The sequence below is a fragment of the Amblyomma maculatum genome, chromosome 1 (genome assembly GCF_055883805.1).
Source record: "Amblyomma maculatum isolate TAMU_Amacu chromosome 1, ASM5588380v1, whole genome shotgun sequence".
Classification (NCBI taxonomy): Eukaryota; Metazoa; Arthropoda; class Arachnida; order Ixodida; family Ixodidae; genus Amblyomma; species Amblyomma maculatum.
In genome coordinates, this window is record NC_139344.1 from 292,557,327 (window position 1) to 292,580,961 (window position 23,635).

At 45.6% G+C, this 23,635-nt stretch overlaps 1 protein-coding gene and 1 pseudogene across 1 annotated transcript; one reads left to right on the forward strand and one right to left on the reverse strand.

Moving 5' to 3' along the window:
• Window positions 1-3,763: 3,763 nt before the first annotated feature.
• LOC146206802 (uncharacterized) lies at window positions 3,764-6,198 on the forward strand (annotated as a pseudogene).
• A 979-nt stretch (window positions 6,199-7,177) lies between these two features.
• Window positions 7,178-10,474, reverse strand: LOC146206803 (uncharacterized). Its single transcript, XM_084575656.1, has 3 exons — window positions 10,047-10,474; window positions 9,166-9,315; window positions 7,178-7,304 (listed from the first exon to the last, which is right to left on the reverse strand). Exons 1-3 carry the CDS (start codon window positions 10,472-10,474, stop codon window positions 7,178-7,180), a joined length of 705 nt encoding a protein of 234 aa, XP_084431782.1.
• Between the last annotated feature and the right edge of the window lie 13,161 nt (window positions 10,475-23,635).

A 23,635-nucleotide genomic window follows, 5' to 3' on the forward strand; every position in this document is an offset into this window, starting at 1 on the left:
CTGTATGTCGTTTCCGCGGCCCTTGTTATCGTTCCAGCAACTGTCAATTCATTAACTATCGCTATCCTATATATCACTACATCTACTAATGCCAGAGACCTATCGTAACTGTCACTATCCGCAACGAACACTATCACCTCGCTATCCGGGCCTATTACTATCTTGTACTATTATTATCCGTAACAGTCACCATCATTACCTATCACTATTCATAACCATCACTATTTATTCTGATGCCGTCCCATAACCCATTGATATACTTCAATTTTCATTGACTTACGTTATGTCATATCTCTATTATAATATCTGACGAGACAACTATACATTGACTTTTAATTCTTATACTTTCTTGTTTTCTCATAAATGGAGGTGGGAAAAGAGCAAGCCATAGAAATAACTGACTATTATCAGCGCGAGGTTAATGTCTGTCGAGGAGGCTTCCTTTACTTCAGGACAGGTCGGTGAGAGAAAATTGATGGAACTGCGTTGGGCCTGTTTTTTTTTTCGAGTTCGTGTAATATTGGCGGCTCGAACTGGTCTTCAGTGAAATGTAGCTAGAACATAGAGCGATGAGGTAATCACTCAGGCTAGGTGAAAAAAAAAATCTTGCGTACAATTGAAATGAGTAATATGTTACAGTGCTAAGAATTGTTGCTCGCAAAATGTTCCCCTATTTTTACATCATAACTATAATCATTATTGATTGTTTAAGTTTCGTAAATACAGAAAATTGATGCAATGATTCCGGCTGATTTGAAATCGATGGGAAAACTTTTCTCGCAGTAAATGAATAAGCGGAATCGCGGTTTTAGAGCTCCAGCTTTCAAAGCGAAGGTAACCTGCCAACGCCTAGTAGTCATGGTCAAAGTGAAGCGTGTGTAATCATGTGAACACCTCCTGTACATTGCCCGTATCCCTGATAAAACGAACGCATACCTTTTAACCCACGCGTGCGTCGAAGCATGGCAAGACACATTCAAGAATTGAAAAAAAAACATGCCGTACGACCTAACTAGTGAAGATTACCAGCAATACCTCGGGTTTACTTGCCAAAGAGTTGTTCAGGGCCAGCATGCATTGCTCCCGAGTAACCGATGCACACTACAAGTACAAGCTGGAAAGGCTAGCTCCTCTACAAGCCCGAATTTTGATTTGTAGTGAAGGAGGCCAGGGATCCTAGCATAATCGCGACAAATGCAATCGAGAGACTATAATTTTCCAGTTATCTTTGACAGCAAAAAGCAGATTATAGCGCCCTATTTCTGACTGTATAGAAGTCGAAGCGTGGTAAATGATGGAGCCTTGGAGCCTCGCAGAAGATTCAGCATGCTGCAGAGGACAATCTTATTTTTATACAATGAACATGTTGCCGGCGCAAAAATATTGAGGAGCAAGCAGGAATAAAAAACGCAGCGTCAGGTGACGCGTTATTACGGGGAGTGAGAAAGGCACATTTCGTCGCAAACAACTCTGTTCTTTCTAGGAATAAACGTCTTTCGACTAATCTTGTGAATCAATTGACTCGTGCGCAAGCCATCACCCTTGCCTTGAGATATCATGATTACCGCATAACCATCTTCAGGCCGCTTGCTGCAGTTGTACGCGCAACAGCACGGCATAGAGCTTGCACGCTGCAATAAAAGCACTGCGCGCAATATTCGCTCGTCGAGACTAGGAGAAAAATGGCGCTAAGGAAAAAGAAAACACAAGGAAAACGCCGGACGCGCGTCGGTTTCCAAGGGCAACGGCAGGGAGACCAATCGTCGCTCAGGAAATCGGGCGGAGAGCCGGCCTTCAGCGAAGGGGCGCGCAAGGAGCGAGGAGGAGGCGAGGAGGTAGCGCGGCGGCGGCAAAGTTCAATCGTTGGCGTAACTTTCAAAGTATCAAGGGGTTTTAGTCGGAACATCCCGCTTTCTTCGTCTCTTCTGTCGTTTTCTCTCTTGCGGAGCCACCATACCGAGCAAACCCAAATACGGGTCCGGGACACCAAAGATACCTGAGAGGGACTTGATTCCTCTTGAAAAAATCTCCTGCCTCCATGCCTTCACCAGAGGCGATGGAGGTGAGCATGAACTCTGCAGCGTCAGTGGTGCCTAGGGAGTCCGCCAATGAGAGGCGGGGCCTGCTGGACCACTTCAAATAAAAAAAACATACACCAATTTAGCCACCTAATAAGGCGGCGAGTTTTAAACCTGCTCTATATTCTTTCTATACATACCAAAATGGCTACCGAGAGAATCATTTATTGGAACTTTCGAGGACTCCTAAAAAATCTGGACGACGTATATGAAATCCTCGCAGAACACCAACCAAACATAGTTTGTCTGCAAGAAACACAATTGGAGCCAACAGACACCAGTGTTCTCAAGCAGTACCATGTATTCAGGAAAGATAGGCAAGGCAGTACTCACCCCTTCGGTGGCGTTGCCATTGTAACTCAAAAGTCAATCGCTTGTCGAAACATCTCGCTTAACACAGACTTAAAGGCAGTGGTAATAAAAGACTTAATATTCGGTAAAATAACAAGAGTATGTTCGCTGTATATTCCACCACTATTTAGCCAAAATTTTGAAAAGCTGATTGACCAACTTCCAGAACCATGGCTGCTGGTCGGCGACTTTAATGTCCACCACCCATTATGGGGATGTACAAGAACGGACTTCCGAGGTGCATTAATTGAAAAGTTCTTGTTGTCCTCAGGATCATGTTTGCTCAACTCAAAACAGCCAACATACTACAGCTCAGCTCATAATACGTACACAGCCATTGATTTAGCTATTGGCTCCCCGATGCTCTTGGCAGCTACAGAATGGGTTGTTATTGACAATCTATATGGAAGCGACCATTTTCCCATCTCTGTGAAGTACACAGGCAATAAAGATGTAAATGCGTCTAGTCCCAGGAAATTTAAAGAATATGCGGCCAACTGGAAGATGTTCAGGGAACACTCCGCTCTGCCCCCCTGTTCATCAGTTACTGCCTTAGGCGTTGACGAATCTCAACTCTTTATCAAGCTGCACATTGTAGATGCTGCAGAAAAATACATTGCACAAACATCAAGTAAGCCACGAAACAAACGAAAACCCTGGTGGAATGCAGAATGTAAGACTGCCCGTGAAACACAAAACAGGGCATGGTCGAAGTTACGCCGATACCCCAGGGCTGAAAACCTAATAGGATTTAAGCGAGCAAAGTCAAATGGCAGGCGTGTTCAACACATCTCCAAGCGAGAAAGCTGGTCATCATTCTTTTCTTCTGTGAACCCTTATTCTGATGCAAACAAAGTATACAACAACAGGATAAGAGCCCTCAAAGGATAAAGCACTCTCCCAACACCCCTTGTCAGCTCTAGTGGTGACTCTCTTGAACATCAAGCAGACACACTAGGGCAACAGTTTGAATACATATTCAGCTCAGCGCACTATACACGGTTTCATCCAGCCCTTACCGCGCACTGGCAACACTGCGCTCCCGTATCCGGTGCCCTTAGGAAACTTCCGGTTGTGGATTGTTTTGCTGAAGTTTGTGTGCACGCGCGCGCGTCCTGTGCATATTTTGTGCGACTTTTCTCAGCATATCCATATTATTGCGGATTGTGGCATTCCGTGTATTGTTGAGTGTCCAGTGGCTCGCTGGAGCAACACCTTTTTCTCTGTTCGCTCTTCTAGCGGCGGTATCGCTTCTCTGATTGTATGCGGTGCATGCTGTTCCTCGGTTGGAAATGTTTTCTACGTCGTACAGGTCACCTGTGAAGCGCTCAAGAATGGGTTCGTGTTGTGTCGTACCTGGGTGCAGCCTTCGTTCAGGAACAAACCTTCTTTCGGCAGTGCGGACGTTCAGGTTCCCCACCGAGGCCGATAGGAAAAACGCTTGGATAGCAGCGGTGCGCCGGGACAACTGGCAGCCTACAAAGAGTTCCAAGATTTACTCTGCTGACCTCATTCAAGGTGCGTTGATACTTACAGTAGTGCCGGTGCTCTCACGCGAATGAACACCTGTAGTTTATGAAGGTTCGTTTCACATCTCGTGCGATCCACGCGCTAGCAGTTTCACTTATCCGGAGCTTGCCCACTCTTAAAGATGTTGAGTACAAAGGCATGGTATGTAATTTTTCTTGTCTTGAGAACAACGCCACAGTGTAGAGATGTTTATGCCAGCATTTACCCCTAGTCCCACTGTATATCTTTTTGTATCCGAAGCAGTATGCTTTTCCCGCTTGAACTTCGCTTATTTAGACAGATGTACCGGTGCCTAGCGGCATGTGTACAGCCCTATGGACGATCTTACTTAGCGCATAGCAGAATTCGAAAATTAACCAGTAATTGTTCTTGTCTTGAGAGCAATGCCACAGTGTAGAGATATTTACGTCGGCATTTATCCCTAGTCACACTGTATCTTTTTTTGTATCCGAAGCAGTATGCTGTTCTTGCTGCAACTTAGCTTATTTAGACTGAGGTATCGGTGTCTTAGCGGCATGTGTACAGCCGTATTGACAATATTACTTAACGCAGAGCATGATCCCACAATTAACCAGTGGTTTTTATACATGCATGCAGGAAATTTCGATTGCTATGTAAATGTGTTTACGACTTTGGAGAGACAGGCTAATTATTAGTTGTACTCCTGAAAAGCTGCAGTTTTCCTTTCGTTGCAGGCTTGGCAAAAGTTGATCCCTTTTCAATCGATTTTGCTGTTTCAAACTGAAAGGACGTTTTGAGAAATTCATCTTGTGTGAATGCGTATTGATAAATGGGGCTTAGATCACACAGAGAGCATGCACACATAATTTTGTCCTTTCACAAGTGTGTGCACACAAGCACCTCTTTTCATTGATTTCATCTTTGATATTGCAGCAATGAAAGTGGCATTAAAATATTTCTAGTTGCAGAAAGACTTAGTGTTTCTGATGACAGTTTTTATTATTTTGTTTTGCAGGCCAGCCATCTCTCGATTCAACCCACCCGGACTATGTTCCTTCGGTGTTTTCTTACCGAATACAAGGAAACTCAAAGCAAAAGATTGCCAGGTTTCAGCGTGCTCAAAAGAAACTGTGTTCTGAACAAGGAGATGGCTCTACTGGATTCTGCCCTTCAGCGTCCTCTGTTGACTGTACTGACCCTGACGACAGTCCTAGCAAGACATGTGATGCCGAAACACAAACAACCCTCACAGAAAAGAACATTGAAGCTCTGCTGGAAGAAATTTTGTTTATGAAGGAACGCCTCACCGAAATGGAGCAAAAAACTACTGAAGATGGACCTGCTGCGAAGGAGGATGAGCTAATTGACCTCGCAAAGATCACCCGAACTGTGGTAATGCAGTCAGACAGAACATTGAAGTTCCACACAGGGATCGTTTCCTTAACAATGTTCAAGTCATTGCTGCAGTTTGTACTGTCCATTTGGGTTTCAACCTCAAGAACATGCCTGGATGCAGAGCTGCAGCTGCTGCTTGTGTTAATGAGGCTCCGACTGGGGTGGCTCACTAATGATCTTGCATGCAGGTTCGGCATTTCAGTAGGTTCTGTGAGTGGAATTTTTCACTCATGGCTTATTGTTCTAGACAAGAATTTTGAGAAATTCATGATTTGGCCCTCCAAAAGAACACTGAAATCTCGCCGCCTGCCGGCTTTTCAAGACATGTTATTCGATGACCGGAGAGGTATCATTGATTGTACTGAAATATTTATTCAGCGTCCAACTTCCATGGAAGCTAGGAGTCAAACATATTCAAGCTACAAACACCATAATACTGTGAAGGTACTTGTAATCTCGCCTTCAGGCTCCGTAACGTTTGTTTCCAAGGCATGGGGTGGAAGGGTTTCAGACAAAGAGCTCACATTGCCTAGTGGGCTTCTCGATATGGTTGAGGAAGTCGACTGTTTTCTTGTGGACAGAGGCTTCTGGTGTGAGATGTTTGCTGCTTGAGGTGCCAAAATATTGATGCCCTCATTAACAAAAAAACGCTCCCAGCTACCAGGAGAAGAAGTCACGACATCACGAAAGCTCTCGCGGGTCCGCATTCATGTTGAAAGAACTATTCAACGACTGAAGCTATTCAGAGCTCTCCAAAGTGTGCTGCCAGTGAGCTTTGTGAAAAAAGGCAAATGATACGTATTGTTCAACAATCGACAAGATTTTGGTCGTCCGCAGTGGGCTTGTCAACCTGCAAACTCCAATCATTAACAACTCTGGGTAATACGGTGTGATTGATCATGAAGCATAATGAACACTTGCTCCATTTTTGTGAATCGTGATCCCGTGGTGTGATGTGATAGTTTTAATGAGTACAAGACTTGACTTTTATGAAAGTAACATATTTATTAGAGACGGAGTGGGGCAATATTGTACCTGTATTTTTATCACATGCCAAGTGAAAGTCAAGACTAGGTTTATTGCATGTGAAGGCTTTGTTATTTTGCTCTAAAACTTAAATATTGTCTTCTCTTTTTTATTGCACATGTATAACGCAGTGAACAATTCAGGTAGAACTAAAGGAAGAAGATGGTTTACACGGTATGAAGGAGCACTGAAGAAAAGTAATTGGGGTACGCCTCAGTTCGCAGGTCGAGCCAACGTTTCGACATTCGTGGAGAAGTGGACGTGTCAAGACATATCCACTTGTCGAAACGTTGGCTCGACCTGCGAACTGAGGCGTACCCCTTTACCCCTTTTCAGTGCTCCTTCATGTAGTGAACAATTGTTATTGCAAGTTAATAGTAGATGAAGCTACGCTTGAGTATTTACAGTAAACGAAGCACCGGTGCCAAATACATTAGAATACCACTTGAACGAACATTTTAGCCTAGTATTCATTTGTACGAACTTTATTAAATCCCCCACCGAATCTCCACTGAATGCTGTGCAAGCGCCGTTCATTTAACGAAATTCGGTTACTGCTCATTTCAGTTCTACGAACATTTTCTTCGGTATCATTCTGTGCCTCCAATGTCATACTGAGTACTTCAACATTCACAACCAACACTTTTTGTTCAGTGTTTTTACTTTGAGACCCACGTTTCATTAGCATGTTATGAAACATTGCCATTATTTAGCTTTAAGTTTAATTGGCTATCTAAACAAGTCTGCAGCCAGCCGAATGCATAGCTGGCTTTGCATGCTTAATTGGCTCCACAGTCATAGCCAGCCACAGCAGAGCCTCAGCCCTATTAGCTCTTTCAGCCCCAAGAAAGGCACACGTATGCATGATCTGCTTGGAGAAAGTCGAGGGCTTTGCTGGCCAGCAGACAGTCGTGCCGGACAAGGTTCACAAGAGCTTGGACACAGTGACTGAGTTCAAGGCCACTGCAGTCATAAGTTAAAAAGTGATACAAAAGGTTACTGCATTCTTCGCTTGTAAATGAGTGCAGTGACAAATAAATGGGTCTAGGTATTATTTAACGACACGTTTCTTGGAACAAATGGAAGCAAGCTTCCAATTACTTAATTCAGTTCTTCAAACTCTCACATTAACAAACGTTTTCCCAAGTTCATTCAAGTGATGTTTCACTATAATCAAAGTTTTTGAACACTTTTTTGCATCTTGCAGTATACCTGAAATTCTCTATGATGCACAGCAGCATTGTTGATGTTCCCTGAAATTCTAATAATATGACGTGTAAGACAGCATTGTTGATGTTCCCTGAAATTCTAATAATATGACGTGTAAGACAGCACTGGAATAGGCAATAAAATGAAATTGGCTATCATACTGGCTGCTCATAATATCATGGCATGTCTAATATTTCACCATAAACATTTTGGCACGTGAGCCTTCAGTGGTTTTGATGTCTGGAAAAAAAGTAACACCCATAAATATGATATAAAATTGCAGAACAGAAGCAAGTTCTAGAATTCGAAATGTGCCCTGTTGCAGCAGAATACGGCAACAGAGTGTTAGGAGTTAAAGCACATCATCAGTCTGCATACTGTATCGGCACTGTGTGCATGTCCATGACTGGTGTGCGTTTTAGGTTTACACCTTTCAAATGAAAACCGTGTAAGCATTGGGTGCACTCAACAATGCGTCCAGACTTGGCACCATGGCAGTGGTGAGTGGATTTCGCACATTCTATTTTATTTAAAATCTGCATTGAGTGCAACTCTGGGAAGATGTGCTTAGAGAAGAAATTTTCTCCTCGGGCTTCTGTGTCAGCCCAGAAGTGTTCATCAAAGCTGATAGTCTCAACTAGCACTGATTGTACTGTATAAACTACAAAATAGGCTCTGCGGAGCCCAGTAATAGCCATTTGGGCTTGTACTTGTGTGTAGTACGCATGGTCACAGTTTAGGTGTTATGAAAGCACCTTTTGCTGATGCAGGACACTTCACCTCTAACACTGCCTTCTCACAGCATTCACACGAAACAATGGCATCTGGAGATGCAGCCAAGAATGGTAGCCTTTCGAGTACAAATAAACCACAGTCGCTAATTTTAAGCTGGCTGTGATGCGGTGACTGGTGAGTCACAAAAGCTTGTTTCGCCTGAGGCTCTGCTTCACAGCCCCAGCGCACGTTGGGTACATGTGGCGCTTTAACGTAACCCATGATTTCCGCCACAAGACCTTCGGCCCCTGTTTTGCATCTTGTGACACGGTGCAACACAGAGGAAGTGATCCTGCCACGGCGCTCTTCTACCCATCTCGCGTTCTTGGACTGTCCATGAGTTGCCTGCTCGATTGCAATGCACTGCTCGTGCGACATCTGTGCTTGTCTTGCTTTTGGCAAGTAGCTGTCACCATACAAAACTTGCAGTGGAGAATGCAAGGATAGTTCTTCGAGCACAGCTGATTCCTTAGATTCTCTGGCAGCTGTTTCGGATGACTCGGAGGCAGAATGAGTCTTCACTATCTGTTAATGAACTGAGCAGCAGAGTGCTCGGTGCAAATCTCTGTAAAAGCATATAAAATGTTTACAGTAAACCAATAAAGACAACAGGCATTACTAAATATAAGGATTCACCTTGACTTGCTGCATGAAGGCGCGGACCTCGTGATCAGTCCAAGTTTGTATTGTTTTCTGTGGCCTAGGACAATCTTAGGAACTGGATGACCCACTTTGGGCTTAACAAACTTGATGTTTCTAACTGGTGCAGGCTGCAAGAAATTTAGTGCTCAATCATTGTTTACACAGCATACCGTGTAAACAAGAAACATATTTTTTGCACTGATGCAATGAAAAAAAAATATTCACTGTGGTTCTTCTTGAAACTTCAATCCACTTGCACTGGGCATCAGTTGGTGATGTGTCGCAGTAGTGCACATTTGCCTGAATACTGAACAGCAGTGAAGCAACATGGGTGCAGCATTCTCCAAGGCTGCGAATCACAGCAGTGTACACATAAGTTTATCGGCACTTTAAAACTGGCGAAACACAAGAAAACAACTTATCAAGAGTAGTGGCTGTCTCGTGTTCTCTTTTTCTGACATTAGTGTGATTTTTTGCTTCATTCTAAATGATAAATAGCACGAAACGTGTTAAACAATAGAAGAAATGGTGCATAACAGCAACATGCTAACTGCCATAAAATCACCAACAAGCTGTGTGGCATAGCCCCCTGTCCTAGACTGTTTGAAAAAAAATTTTAAGATGAAAATAATATGAAGAACAGGAAACAGCGCAACCCACGGGACATGAAATAACAGAGCGGCACAACACGCTACAGGACATATTGCAGACTGCAGAGTATTTAATTTTTTCCCACATCCCTTCAACCTTTCTTCCTGGGCACCAAGAATGTTCCAACACTATGCCTAACATAAACTGGTTCACAAGAATAATCCAAAGTACTAAAGAAGAAAATGAATTAATTTTGCAACGCTTCTGCAGAAAACAATGCCGTAGGGCTATGGAAGTGTTTTAGAATTGTAAGTTAGCCGGAATCAATGCGATATTCTCGCCACGCTGTCGAGGTATTCTCACACTCAAGTTATCGCGCTGGAACTTGGTGTTCGCGTCACAACCCCCCCCCCCCCCCCTTCTACATTTGCTAGCAGTCGGAAGCAGCCGAAGGATCTATTTACGAAGTACGGAGGATGTATTACCTACCCCGCCATGCAGGTGCAATGAGCACTCTCAACATTCCCGTCATCTTTGACGACGCACCACGCCTCGTATAATTTCGTGAGCGTCTGGCTGGCATCCACAGTGCCCGCGACGAGAACCACGCCATCGCGACGCTTGCCTGCTCTGAACGACATCAGCCGCTTCACCTTTCCACTTAAAAATGCGTTGTAAGCTGCACTCATCTTGTGGCTTTTGAACTGCTCCTTTGTGTAGAAGCAAACACCTTCAACGAGGTAGACGAAAATATCCGTCACTGTCACAGGGGGAAGGTTGCGCGTGCCCGGCGTGAAGGCGAACCTTTGCACGGCATCGTCGAGTATATCGGGCAGCTCCGCACCCTTGAACATCAGTTGTTCTCGATAGCGGTTCTGCGCCTCCGTGTCAAGCTTCTTAAAATACTCACTTGACATCACGACGCACTAAAATGCTGAAGCTCAGCGCACGGAGTAGAAATAAACACACTGACGCACGCGGCATCAACAAGCCCGCTGCACTGCGAAGGCATGCCGGAAGTAGTAGTGCCGGAAGTTTCCTCAGGGACGCAAATCAGCGCCAAGCGCGGTTTGTTTACAAACATTGAAAGTGTCTATACAGATACCTTTTTGCGTCACAATGTAACTGAGGAGAGGAAGCCAATACATGATAAAAGACCATGTACAAGAGGGTACAATAGTCCTTTCCCCATGTAGGAGCTGAAGATTGCACTAGGCACATGTGGGAACACAGCACCAGGTCCTGAAAGGACCCCATATGGAATGCTCAGGCACCTGCATGCGGATACGCTCGAAACCTTACTCTGACTGTATAATAAAATATGGACCACAGGACGCTTTCCTAAATCATGGAAGGAAGTGATCATTACCCCGATACTAAAACACGGCAAAGAACCCACACTTGCTGCTAGTTATCGGCCTATTGCACTAACCAGCTGTCTATGCAAGCTTTTGAAAAATTGGTAAATCGTCGCCTTCTCCATTTCCTTGAATACAATGGTCTTCTTCATCAAAACCAATCTCGTTTTAGAGCTCGGCGGTCAACAGCTGATCAGCTCATTGCATTTGAGTCTTATGCAAGAGATGCTTTTGCACATAAACAACATTGTTTATCTGTCTTTTTCGATTTTGAAAAAGCATATGATACCACTTGGCGCTATGGTATCATCTGCGACCTTTTCTCTCTTGGCATCACAGGGAACAGGTTGAATACAATACGAAGTTACTCGTCTGAACGCACCTTCACAGTTCGTGTTGGCAATGCATACTCAAAGCAGTACATACAGGAAAATGGTGTCCCTCAAGGTGGTGTTCTCAGTTGCAAGGTGCACACTTTTCATAGTCAATATGAATTCTCTAAAAAGCGTGCTGCCAAAAACTATTCATGTTCTGTATATGCGGATGACGTCCAGATGAGCTTCAAATCTTGCACCCTGGCCATCTGTGAACGACAGATTCAGCCAGGTGTTAACAAATTATCCAGGTGGGCTGATGACAATTGGTTTAAATTTACCTCTGAAAAGAATGTTTGTGTATTTTCTCTAAGCAGCGTGGCATCAGACCTGGCCCCAACATTACACTGAATGGTCAGAGCCTTGCCTCTAAAAAGGAACACAAATTTCTTGGCGTTGTTGTTGACAAAAAACCTTTCTTCATTGCCCACATAAAACAGTTGCGACTGAAGTGTCTCAAAGCAATGCATCTGCTAAACATTCTCTCTCACCGGTCATGGGGCACAGACCGCGACTGCCTTCTGAGCCTTCTGAATAGTGTAGTTCTATCACGCATTGACTATGGCCCGATGGTCTATGGGTCAGCGTCATCCTCTGCTCTAAAATTGCTCGACCCTGTGCACCACCTCGGTCTTCGCCTCGCCACGGGCGCTTTTTGAACTAGCCCAATTGCTAGTCTTCCGAGGCGAACCGATGGTGACTGCAACGAAGAAGAGAATTTACTTGTGTAACCTATGCCACGAAGGTACTATGCCAACTGGGTCATCCATGTCGCCGGCTCTTGCTTGACACAACTAGCACATAACATTTCTCAAGAAAACCATCATTAACGCCACCATATCCAATCAGAGTTGCCACGCATATTGAACATCTGGATGTTCCGGTTACCAGTCTTCATACAACTTCCATGAAAGACCTAATTCCTCCTTGGGAAATACGCGCTATTAGTTGTGATCTATCATTCCTTGAAGTCGGGAAACATGAGTCGCCTATTGCCATACAGCAGCACGTCATGTCACTTCAGGCAAAGTATATATGCAATGAGTATTACACTTATGCTTCAAAGTCTGCTCAAGTCTCCTGTGCAACACATGGACCACAGTTTTCACAGTCAAAAACACTGAACAGACACACAAGTATATTTACCGCTGAATGCCACGGTATCCTGTTAGCTACGAGACGCATTATAGAAAAGAAAATACAGATATTGATCATCTACACAGACTCCCTCAGTGTTTTAACATCCCTATCCTTTTGGAAGTGGCATAATAAGAACCCAGTCCTGAATTCCCTTTATAACACCCTTATGTCTGTCCATAAACTAGAACTTAAAATTAGACTCTGTTGGGTGCCAGGCTACCCCTGTATACAAGGTAACGAGACAGCTGATAGGCTTGCTGCATCAGCTGCCATTCGAAACACTACAGACATTGACAACATATCATATCAGGCCCTCAATTCACACATCAAAAACATGATTCGACAACAATGGCAAGAGGAGTGGGACACAGCAACTGAGAATAAACTACACACAATAAAACCAAGGATAGGCCGGTACACTACATAAAAACAGATTCAAAGAAGTAGGTCTATGCAGTTTGAGGATAGGTCACGCATATACAACACATTCATACTTTTAAACAAACTCTCCTGCACCACATTGTTCGAGATGCGGTGACCGGCTAACAGTGCTCCATGTTTTAATTGAATGACCGAGACTTGAGCAGCATAGGAGACGTCATTTTCCCGAATTACACATGAAACAAATACCCACACATCCGTCCATCTTTCTTGTCGATCACCCAATGTTCTCTTTAGAAATTTTTTAAATATTTATAAAAGTGGGCTTTTTATATGGCATCATTTATGAACGTGGGCGTCAGCTCGTTCCTTTTACTTAAATGGCTTTCTTTTAAAGAAATCGTTGCTGAGGCAGCTTAGCCTTTTAACTCGTACATGTCTCCTTTTAATCTTTATTCAGACCACTATACACCGCAATTCAATGTTTTAGGCCCTATACACCACCGTTTTTAAATACATCAATAAACATCACACCGTGAAGAAGAAGTGCACTCCTAAGTTTGACCAGGTTAGGATTTTGTATCGCCACAAAGAAAAGATGACGAGAGAGATGGTGGAATCATATTTTATTTCAACGGACAATAAGTGTGTCAGCAAGACTTCTCTCGCTCTTTCAAGCAAAGAGGTGTCTTTTTTGAGTGACTTTTTGTGCAGAAGGTGAACCCAGGGGTTGTTTCACTTGATTGTTTCGTTTTCTTTATGTTTGTTTTTTCTGGGCCTTGGAGTAAAGGGCTTAGGCATAGTTGTGAGTCAGCGCTTGTACTGTGGCTTTCTTTTATCTTGTCCGTTGTCGTGATGTTCGCGCTGTTTAAATTAATAATGAATAAATACCAACTCGCCCAACTAAGTATCTTGGTAAACCACACCTCGGACATTTTATTAACTTTAGTTGACACTTCACCTTGTGTTTGGCGCCCTTTGGCCTAAGATGCCCTTGTGCCATAAAAATCGGTTCATCATCATAAATAAGAAACGAATAAAAAATAGTACAAGATACTTTAAACAGCACTGAGCAGGAGAAAAAGCAGAACGTGAAGTAAATTAAATACAATATTTAGGCTAGAAAGTGGAAGTTATATGTGATAAGTACAGTTTAGAATACAAAGCTACGAACGTCCAAATGAAGAGAGCGAGTTTTGGAAGATGTCAAGGTGAAGACAGCCTCTGCATTCTGCAATAATAATAATAGTGTAAGGTGTTTATTGGAGCACCAAGACCGTATGCAACGAACACAAACCGAAGCGACGGGGGTAGCGTTCGAACCAACAGCTTGCCAACAGTGCAGTGCCAACAAGGCTCCAGCTCCACTTCGTCTACCTCTTCGAGTTGGCGCGCGAGCTGATGGCGATCGGGATTACTACAATACCCCCCGGCGGAAAAGGAGCCATCCTGGCGACTCATGGTGAGGAAAGGGTAAGGGGATCATAATACGGCTTGAGGCGGTCGACATGTACAGTTTCTCGGCCGCGGCGGCGATGATCTGGAGATGGGTTCAAGGGCTCTACTACGTAATTGACGGGAGAAGATTGTTCGAGAATGCGGTAAGGTCCATGATAGCGCGATAGGAGTTTGGATGAGAGGCCCGGTGCTGAGGATGGCACCCAGAGCCAAACGAGGGCACCTGGGGGATATGAAGGCGGCGCTGGATTTGTAGGGTCCCGGTTATGCTTTTGTTGAGCCTGGTTCTCCGTTGTGAAGGAGCGCGCCAATTGTCGGCATTCTTCGGGAAATGTGTGCGCTTCATACAGTAGAGTGGTCTCTGAAGCGTCGGGGTGGTAGGGCAGGTAGTATCCATGGTGGACGTGGGTTCACGACCATATAAAAGAAAGAAGGGGGAGAACCCAGTCGTAGTCGGCGTAGCCGTATTGTAGGCGTACGTTACGAAAGGCAGCACTTGGTCCCAATTAGAGTGAGCGCTACCACCGTACATGGCTAGCATGTCACTCAGAGTGCGATTAAATCGCTCAGTCATGCCGTTCGTTTGGGGGTGATACGCTGTGGTGCTCCGGTGAATGATCTGGCACTGTTTGAGGAGGGCTTCGACAGTGTCGGAAAGAAACGCACGTCCGCGGTCACTGATCAATTCTTTCGGTGCGCCGTGAAGAAAGACGAGGCGATGCAGAATGAACGAAGCAACATCCCGTGCGGTGGCAGACTGCAAGACCGATGTTTCCACGTAACGGGTTAGGTGGTCAACGGCTACGATGCCCCAGCGGTTGTTAGCCGAAGTGGTCGGAAGCGGGCCATACAGATCGATACCGACACGGCCAAAAGGGCGGCTGGGGCAAGGCAATGGCTGCAACGGAGCGGCTGGCTGAGGGGTGGATTCTTGCGACGTTGGCAGGCGGTACAGGATCGGATGTATTGACGAATGAAGCGGTACATACCGGGCCAGTAATATCTCATACGCAGTCGAGAATAGGTTTTCATGACACCTGCATGGCCGCATTGGGGATCGGCGTGGAAAGAGGCGCAGATTTCAGCACGGAGATGTCGCGGAATCACGAGAAGCCACTTTCGCCCTGTAGGATGGTAATTGCGGCGGTATAAAAGTCCATCACGAGTGGCGAAGTGGAGGGCCTGACGACGAAGTGCACGTGATGGAGACAGCTCTGCGGGCGTAGACAGGAATGTTAAGAGGGAGGGTATCCATGGATCCTTCTGCTGCTCAGATTTCATGTTGGTAATGTTGAGCGGCGACATATCGTAGGCACAAACGAAGCAAGCCGTCGAGTCGTTAGGAAGCGGTGAACGGGAAAGGGCATCAGCGTCGGTGTGCTTGCGTCCAGATCGATAGATGACGTGGATACCGTACTCCTGAAGACGTAACGCCCAGCGGGCGAGGCGGCCGGAGGGGTCTTTGAGGGAGGATAGCCAACAGAGCGCGTGGTGGTCGGTAACAACGTAGAATGGGCGACCGTAAATATAAGGACGAAACTTGGTAATGGCCCATATGATGGCCAGACACTCCTTTTCGGTCACAGAACAGTTCGATTCCGCTTTTGTGAGGGTCCGACTGGCGTACGCGACGACATACTCGGAATATCCAGGTTTCCGTTGAGCAAGAACAGCGCCCAGACCTACGCCGGTTGCATCCGTGTGTATTTCGGTCGAGCAGGCAGGGTCAAAATGGCGGAGTATAGGGGGAGAGACCAGTAGACGGCGTAGTGTACTGAACGCAGCATCACAGGCTGGTGACCAAGAGGACAAGTTCGGGCCTCCGGCGAGAAGTTGCGTTAAAGGGGCGATGATACTGGCGAAGTTGCGGATAAAACGGCGGAAATACGAACATAGACCGACAAAACTGCGAAGTTCTTTCCAGGTTGTGGGCTTGGGGAAGTCTGCGACGGCACGAAGTTTGGTAATGGTTCGAACGCTACCCCGCACCTCCACCAAGTGTAAGGTGTTTATTGGAGCGCCAAGACCGTATGCAACGTCCGCAAACCGAAGCGACGGGGGTAGCGTTCGAACCAACAGCTTGCCAACAGTGCAGTGCCACCAAGGCTCCGGCTACACTTCGTCTACCTCTTCGGGTTGGCGCGCGAGCTGATGGCGATCGGGATTACTACAATAATAATATTAATAATAATAATAATAATAATAATAATATTGTCACGCTACTGACGACGATGAAGGATTGTGATTGTGTCAGGAGAGCAACAATAACTCCTAATTATTAGGTTATCTATCATACAGTGAAATCGGCATTACCAATTATACTATGTCACCTACAACGAATTCTGGCCAATCCCCCATTGTGGGCATTTGCCATTATAACGAGGATGAAGAAGAAGAAGAAGAAGGAGGAGGAGGAGGAAGAAGCATTGGTTTCTGGGGGCTAGTAGCCTTCACCTTGTCCCGCTGCAACAGCACTGTAAATAAACACCCCCTTTCTTACTTTACCGTAAAAACTTGATGGAAGGTGCTCCGTTCGATCCCTACCTACGGCGCAGTAAGACCAACTGGAGTTTCGACGTAGCCGCCGCCTTGCTGAATTGCCACCGCTCCCGACCATCATGGAACACACCGACACTAGCTGTGCAAGCCGCGACACTGCAAACCACGCTGGCGACAGGTCTGCCCCCTCCAGCCTTATTCCGTCCCAGCTTTACCGGGAACTACGACCGTTTGCAGGATAAGAAGGTGTGGACGTTGGCAAGTGGCTGCTTCATTATCAACGAGTAAGTCGGTACAACCGGTGGGACCCTGTCACCATGCTAACAAATGTTTTCTTTTTAACTCACACGGCGATGACCTGGTTTGAAAATAACGAGGACAACTTGACGACTTGGGAACGGTTTGCCACCGAGATAAAACAGCGTTTTGGCGACTTGGTTCCGAGCAAAAAGCGCGCCGAGCAGACCCTTGCTCAAAGAGCTCAATTGCCCGATGAAGCGTGTACCACGTATACAGAAGAAATCTTCAGATTATGCAGATGTGTCAATTGTAACGTTCCCGAGGAAGACAGAGTCAGCCACATTTTGAAGGGTATCGCGGATGACGTGTACAACTTTTTGATCGCCAAAGGCACCCTTGACACTGTCTCTGATGTCATTAGACACATCCTCACGTTTCAAGCTCTCAAAACACGTCGAATTGCACCGACATTTGGCCGGCTGGCCAACGTGCCTACCGTGGCCAGCCTTGTTGACCATGCCCAACTAGATCTTCCGTCGACTATCCGGCAAATTGTGCGGGAAGAACTTCTAAGGCTCAACACAGTACCCCTGCATAAATCTGCTGAAGTCTCTGTCCAGAGGGTAGTAGACGGCCGGCTTCACCACCACAAGCAATTGCAGTGCAGCCTTTCTCCCAAGCTCACAAGGTTGCAGCTTCTATTGACTACCCGCATATGCATTTTGCCAACCCGAATGCGTCGATGCTTGACGCCCAAAGATATGATGTCGCCTCAAGTGCACCTAGATCTTCAATTCGATTTACTAGGATTCCTGAGCAGTATCAGCACTCCGCCAGACCTACGACACGCCCTGCTGTAGCTGGTTCTTATCCACAACAGCATTTTCTAACTTCCCCACCGATATTCTACCGCTGTGGCGTCGAAGGTCACATCGCCAGGTACTGCCGCAGTAGGTTCCCGCCCCGCTATAACCTCCCGGCGCCTCCAACAGTACCCAACAATCGGGAATACAGCCCCGTTTTTCAGCAGTCAAATACTCCGCGTGGGTATTACCGCAACATCCATAACGAGAATCTCCGCGACCATTCCCCTGCATCTGATAGAAGTGTTACTCCTCCAGCCGCGTTCTGTGCGCGTCGTTCTCCATCACCGTGGTGGCGCTCTATGTCGCCTCGGCAGGAATGCTAACCAGCGCGAGCAATGGGGGTGAGGCCACTGGAAATGTGCTGTGTGCCAACATCCCTCCAACTGTGATGTTCAAAAAAAATTCGTGTGTTCATTGATGGTGTGTGTACATTAGTTTTGGTGGATACGGGTGCGACTGTGTCTGTGATGAGTAATCAGTTTAGGGGCTTGTTGGGACGCAAAGTGATGTTTTAATATGACCATGCTTCAACGTTTTGTGGTGTAAGTGGAGAGGCGTTGCGGCCTCTGGGTGTGTGCAGTGGGGAAGTGTCTGTGGATGGTGCAATTTTTCAAGCCGAATTCGTCGTCTTACCCCACTCAACGCATGACATCATTTTAGGAATGGAATTTTTGAAATTTTGTGGCGCTACCATGGACTGCCGAAGTCAAGAGGTTCATTTTGACGGCTCGCATCTGCCGACTCTTTTTGAAAGCGGCCGTAATGAAAAAACAGTTTTTAGTATTACCGAACATACAGTAGTTCCACCTTTGTCTGCCATGTTCGTCCCCGTGTCCGCTCCACTTCTTGACCAGGTTTCATTTCAGGCCGTGGTGCACCCAGTTCATTCCGCATGCCTGAAGAAAAATGTTATTATTCCTCATTGTATGATCTCCATGCATCACGGTAGTGCCTCGTTATGGAAATCAATCCATCGTCCGAGCCCGCAGCTTTACCAACCGGATGGAAGCTTGCCTCCTGTGGACCCGATGCGCCCTGCGTCGTTGCTTTGGTAACAGATACTACAAGTGCCACCGTGCCTGCGGCTGCTGATAACACTTCGATCTTCCACATGATCAGCGCCGATCTCAGCTCTCCTCAACGCCGTACTCTTGTGGATATTATTCTATCCTTTTCGCCTCGGACCACCCTCTTGCCCTGCACCTCGGACCCATCATACCATCGACACTGGTTCGGCTCGCCCCATCCGTCAAAAGCCATATCGCGTATCCACATCTGAGCGCAAAGTCATACGTAAGCAAGTGGAGGACATGCTGCGGAAAAAGGTGATACAAGAGTCATCTAGCCCTTGGGCTGCCCCTGTTATTCTCGTACGAAAAAGGACGTCTATCCTCTTCCTCGCATAGACGACACCCTCGACTGCCTCTCTGGTGCGTCCTATTTTTCTTGTCTTGATCTCAGATCTGGCTACTGGCAGATTCCAATGGACCCTGCGGATAAGAAAAAAAGAGCCCTTGTAACGCCAGATGGCCTTCATCATCATCATTATCATCATAATTTCATCATCATCATCATCATCATCAGCCTGATTATACCCACTGCAGGGCGAAGGCCTCTCCCATATTTCTCCACTTAACCCGGTTCTGTGCTAGCTGCATCCACTTGACTCCTGCGAACTTCTTAATCTCATCCGCCCACCTAACTTTCTGCCGCCCCCTGCTGCGCTTTCCTTCCCTTGGAATCCAGTTTGTTACCCTCAGCGACCATCGGTTATCCTCTCTTCGCACTACATGTCCTGCCCATGTCCATTTCTTCTGCCCATGTCCATTTCTTCTAATTCTTCTAATCATAATTTATTATACCCTTAAAGGCCCCGGGTGGGGTATTACATAAGGGGGGGGGGGGAGGTAACACATAAAGATAACAATCGTTCATGGTCTAAACATAGGCACAAAAAGTCAAAATGCTCAAATACAGCAATTCGAATGAAGGAGGCACTGCAAATAAAAAGGAAGAGGAAACAGTCGGTTATGAAGCGAAATGACATGTGAAGTGTTGTTTAAACCTAGTAGGGTTACGTTCGGTTACAATGTATTCGGGAAGCTGGTTCCATTCTTGAATTGCGGCTGGTAGAAAAGACTTATTAAAGGCGTTAGTAGATCCATGTAAGCGCTGGATGCTCATGAAGTTGAACAGACGAGATGATGTGCGCAATGGTGGAACTAACAGAGAATCACGGAGATGGTGGAAGTTGTGGTACAGGTTATGAAACAGCCATAGGCGAGAAATGTTGCGTCTTAGGGCTAAAGAGCTGATACCGAGAGATGTCTTAATACTGCTGATGCTGAACGAAAGTCATAATTTTAAGATATAAAATGGGCAGCGCGATTCTGGATGGATTCAATTTCGTTAATAAAGTACATTTGATCAGGGGACCAAATTGCAGATGCGTATTCGAGCTTCGGGCGAATGAAAGTTTCGTACGCAAGTTTGCGAATGGATGGAGGTGATAGTGAAAGTGACCTTCTAATAAAGCCAAGTTCTCGAAGTGTCAGCAGCTTGTTTGGTGATATGCTCATTCCATGTTAGTTAACTGCTGATTAGGACGCCGAGATACCTGTAAGATTCAACCTGTGATATGATAGTTGCATTTAGTGAATATGTATAGGAAATATTAGAACGTTTACGTGACACCTGCATGAATTTTCATTTGGTTACGTTCAGTTCCATCATCCAGTCTGAGCACCAGGTATCAATTTTACGTAAGTCGTTTTGAAGGGTTACTTGGTCATCGTCAGAAGAAATGCGACGGTATAAGACGCAGTCGCCGGCGAACAGGCGAATAGATGATGCTATGCCAGAGGGGAGGTCATTTATAAAGATAAGGAACAGCAATGGCCTAAGCACGGATCCTTGCGGTACGCCTGAGATTACTTCGTGTGTGGCGGAATGATGCCCTCCGATGACGGTGTATTGAAAGCGGTTCCTGAGGAAGCAGTTAATCCAGGATAAAGTTAATGGATAAATACAAAGGCGTGTAAGTTTAAACATCAGTCTTTTGTGAGGGACGCGATCGAATGCTTTGGAAAAGTCCAGGAATATGACATCGGTTTGGAAAGATGAGTCAAGGTTAAAGTGAAGGTCAGTAGGGAATTCAAAGAGCTGAGTCTCGCAGGAAAGACCGGGCGGAAGCCATGCTGGTTCTTAAAGAAATATGAGTTATTATCGAGGTGGCTTGCAACTTGGGAGTAGATGATGTGTTCCATTATTTTACAGGCTATGCAAGTTAACGAAATAGGGAGATAATTGGATGGATCGGAGTGGTTTCCTGATCTGAACACTGGGGATACTCTACTTAGTTTCCAGTCATCCGGAATCGAACTGCTAAGGACTGGGTGAATATGATCTGAAAGATAAGGCTGGAAATAACTTTGGTGAACTTAAGCACCTTCGCAGGTATATTGTCAGGGCCAGGGCTACTTGACAGCTTTAAGCTGTAGATCAATTTTTCAATTCGTTCAGAATTGATGTGAATGGGGGGGCATCTGAGCAAAGTTTAAAGGAGGTAGGTTGGGTGTGTTCAGGGTAGGTTCTCGAGTGAAAATAGAAGAGCAGTATGAATTCATGACATCGAAACACTGATCAATCGGCACTGGGGAGTTGTCGTGATTAACTAAGGAAATGTTATGGCTTTTACTACGCGTAGGTGCAAGAATATTCCAGAATTTTGGGGGGCTGGTACGAAGAATGCAGAGTAGGTCCTGGTGATGAAACTTTTTCTTTGATTGTCTCAAAAGCTGTATGTATTCCTTCAGGCAAGTAAAATATTTTTCCCATTCAAGTTCAGAATGTGATGTCTTCGCTGAACGAAAAAGGCGTTTTTTCTTTCGGGATAGCTTACTCAAAGCGTTCGAATACCACGGGTTTTCTGTATTACCGCGAATAGAAACGAGAGGAACGTACGTATGAATGAGTGATAAAAGATTGTGCTTAAATAATAGCCAGTTTTCGTTCACAGATTTTAGAGAGGCAGTTTCACGGAAGGAATGGTAAAATATTTCTAACTCTTCGTTAATACCAGACACGTCTGCCCGCCTGTAGTTACGTATGTGTTTTATGGATTTCTGTCGAACAGAGGCTGGGAAGGATAAGTCAAATAGCAGCATTTGGGTGATCGCTCACACCACTGACACATTGCATTGACCGTATCAAATCAGGATTGGTGGAAAGAACTAGATCCAGTGTGTTATTATTGTGAGTTGGCATGCTTACAGTTTGGGCAAGAATAAACATAAGAGCGAGGTCAATAAAATCTTTAGAACAGCAGGAGAATGCAGATAAGCTCATCCAATCAATATCTGGAAAGTTAAGATCGCCACAAAGAATATAATTGGCGTTAGGAAAGCGAAAATTCAAATCAAGAAGGACCAAGTGCAGATCGTTAGTAAAATAGGTATCACAATCCGGTGGGCGATAACAGGCAATCAGTATATTTGTGCTTCCGGGAGGCAAAAGGTTTACACAGAGAATTTCATGGTGATATGTAACATCAATAGTGAAGGAATGTATAACCGATTTTATCAGTACAAGAACGCCACCGCCCCTACAACCGGCCCTGTCGAGCCTATGAACGGTGAAAGATGACATGTCGTCAAGCAGTTCATCATTACTGATGTCCGGAGTCAACCATGTTTCGGTGAATACCGCAATATTGCTTTGATTGTCTTTTAGGATAGTTTCCACAGTTTCCTTCTTCGGTATGAAACTATGAACGTTTGCGAGCACGACAGACATAGTTCGACACGCAGGTGCACTGGTGGGAGCTTGAACAGGCTGATATGGCGGCGAGACCGGGTGCCGGTGTTTTCGCGGTGACTGCTATGTTTTTAGTTCATGCACGGAGTCGGAGTCATCGTCATACATGTACACTTTATTGCCAATCATAAGCTTGTCAAAGCGCATCTTGAAATTAGAAGAGCTCTGCTGCCCATATGCAAATAGTTTTCCACGGGCAAATCGAACACGCGCCGAGTAATATTCGCGTACTGAATACGGCAGATCTTTCAACTTGAGCCCAGCAGAGAGGATGTTACACTTTGTTTTGTAATTGGCTAGCTTAACTATAACGGGCCGATTCTTTGATTCTCGGAAGCGACCAAGTCTTATGTTATGTAATGTTATGAGTTTAATGTTATGCCATTCGGGCTGTGCAATGCGCCTGCCACATTTGAATGATTTATGGACACAATTTTGCGTGCCTTAAAATGGTACATTTGTCTTCGCTATCTGGACGATGTCGTCATATTTGTGAAGCCCTTCCAAGAACACCATGACCGTCTAGTGCGCGTCTTGAATTGTCTGCACAACGCCGCCCTAATTCTAAACTCGAAAAAATGCAGCTTTGGAGAGCGCTAAGCTTTGGTGCTAGGTCATCTTGTCAATGGCGATAGTGTAATGCCGGATCCCCAGAAAACGGCCGCTGTTGAGTCTGTAATAGGAGTCCTTGAACAGGGCGCTACGCTGTCAACAGTCAATGGAGCGTTCTGCGATCAGTCGTTGCACTTCTGTAAGCGCACGCCCGAGCGTCGGAGAGAGAGCTTCGTTGTCGTTTTCTTTCCTGACCGTCACGCGCGTTGAACATGGTTGTCGTTCTCTTCAGAGCATCCGGCGCTGAACATATCAGAGCCGAATACCTGTTTTACAACTTCCCCCGGGCGAAAAGACGCCAACCTGGCGGATTATGGCGATGTGACGATGGCAGG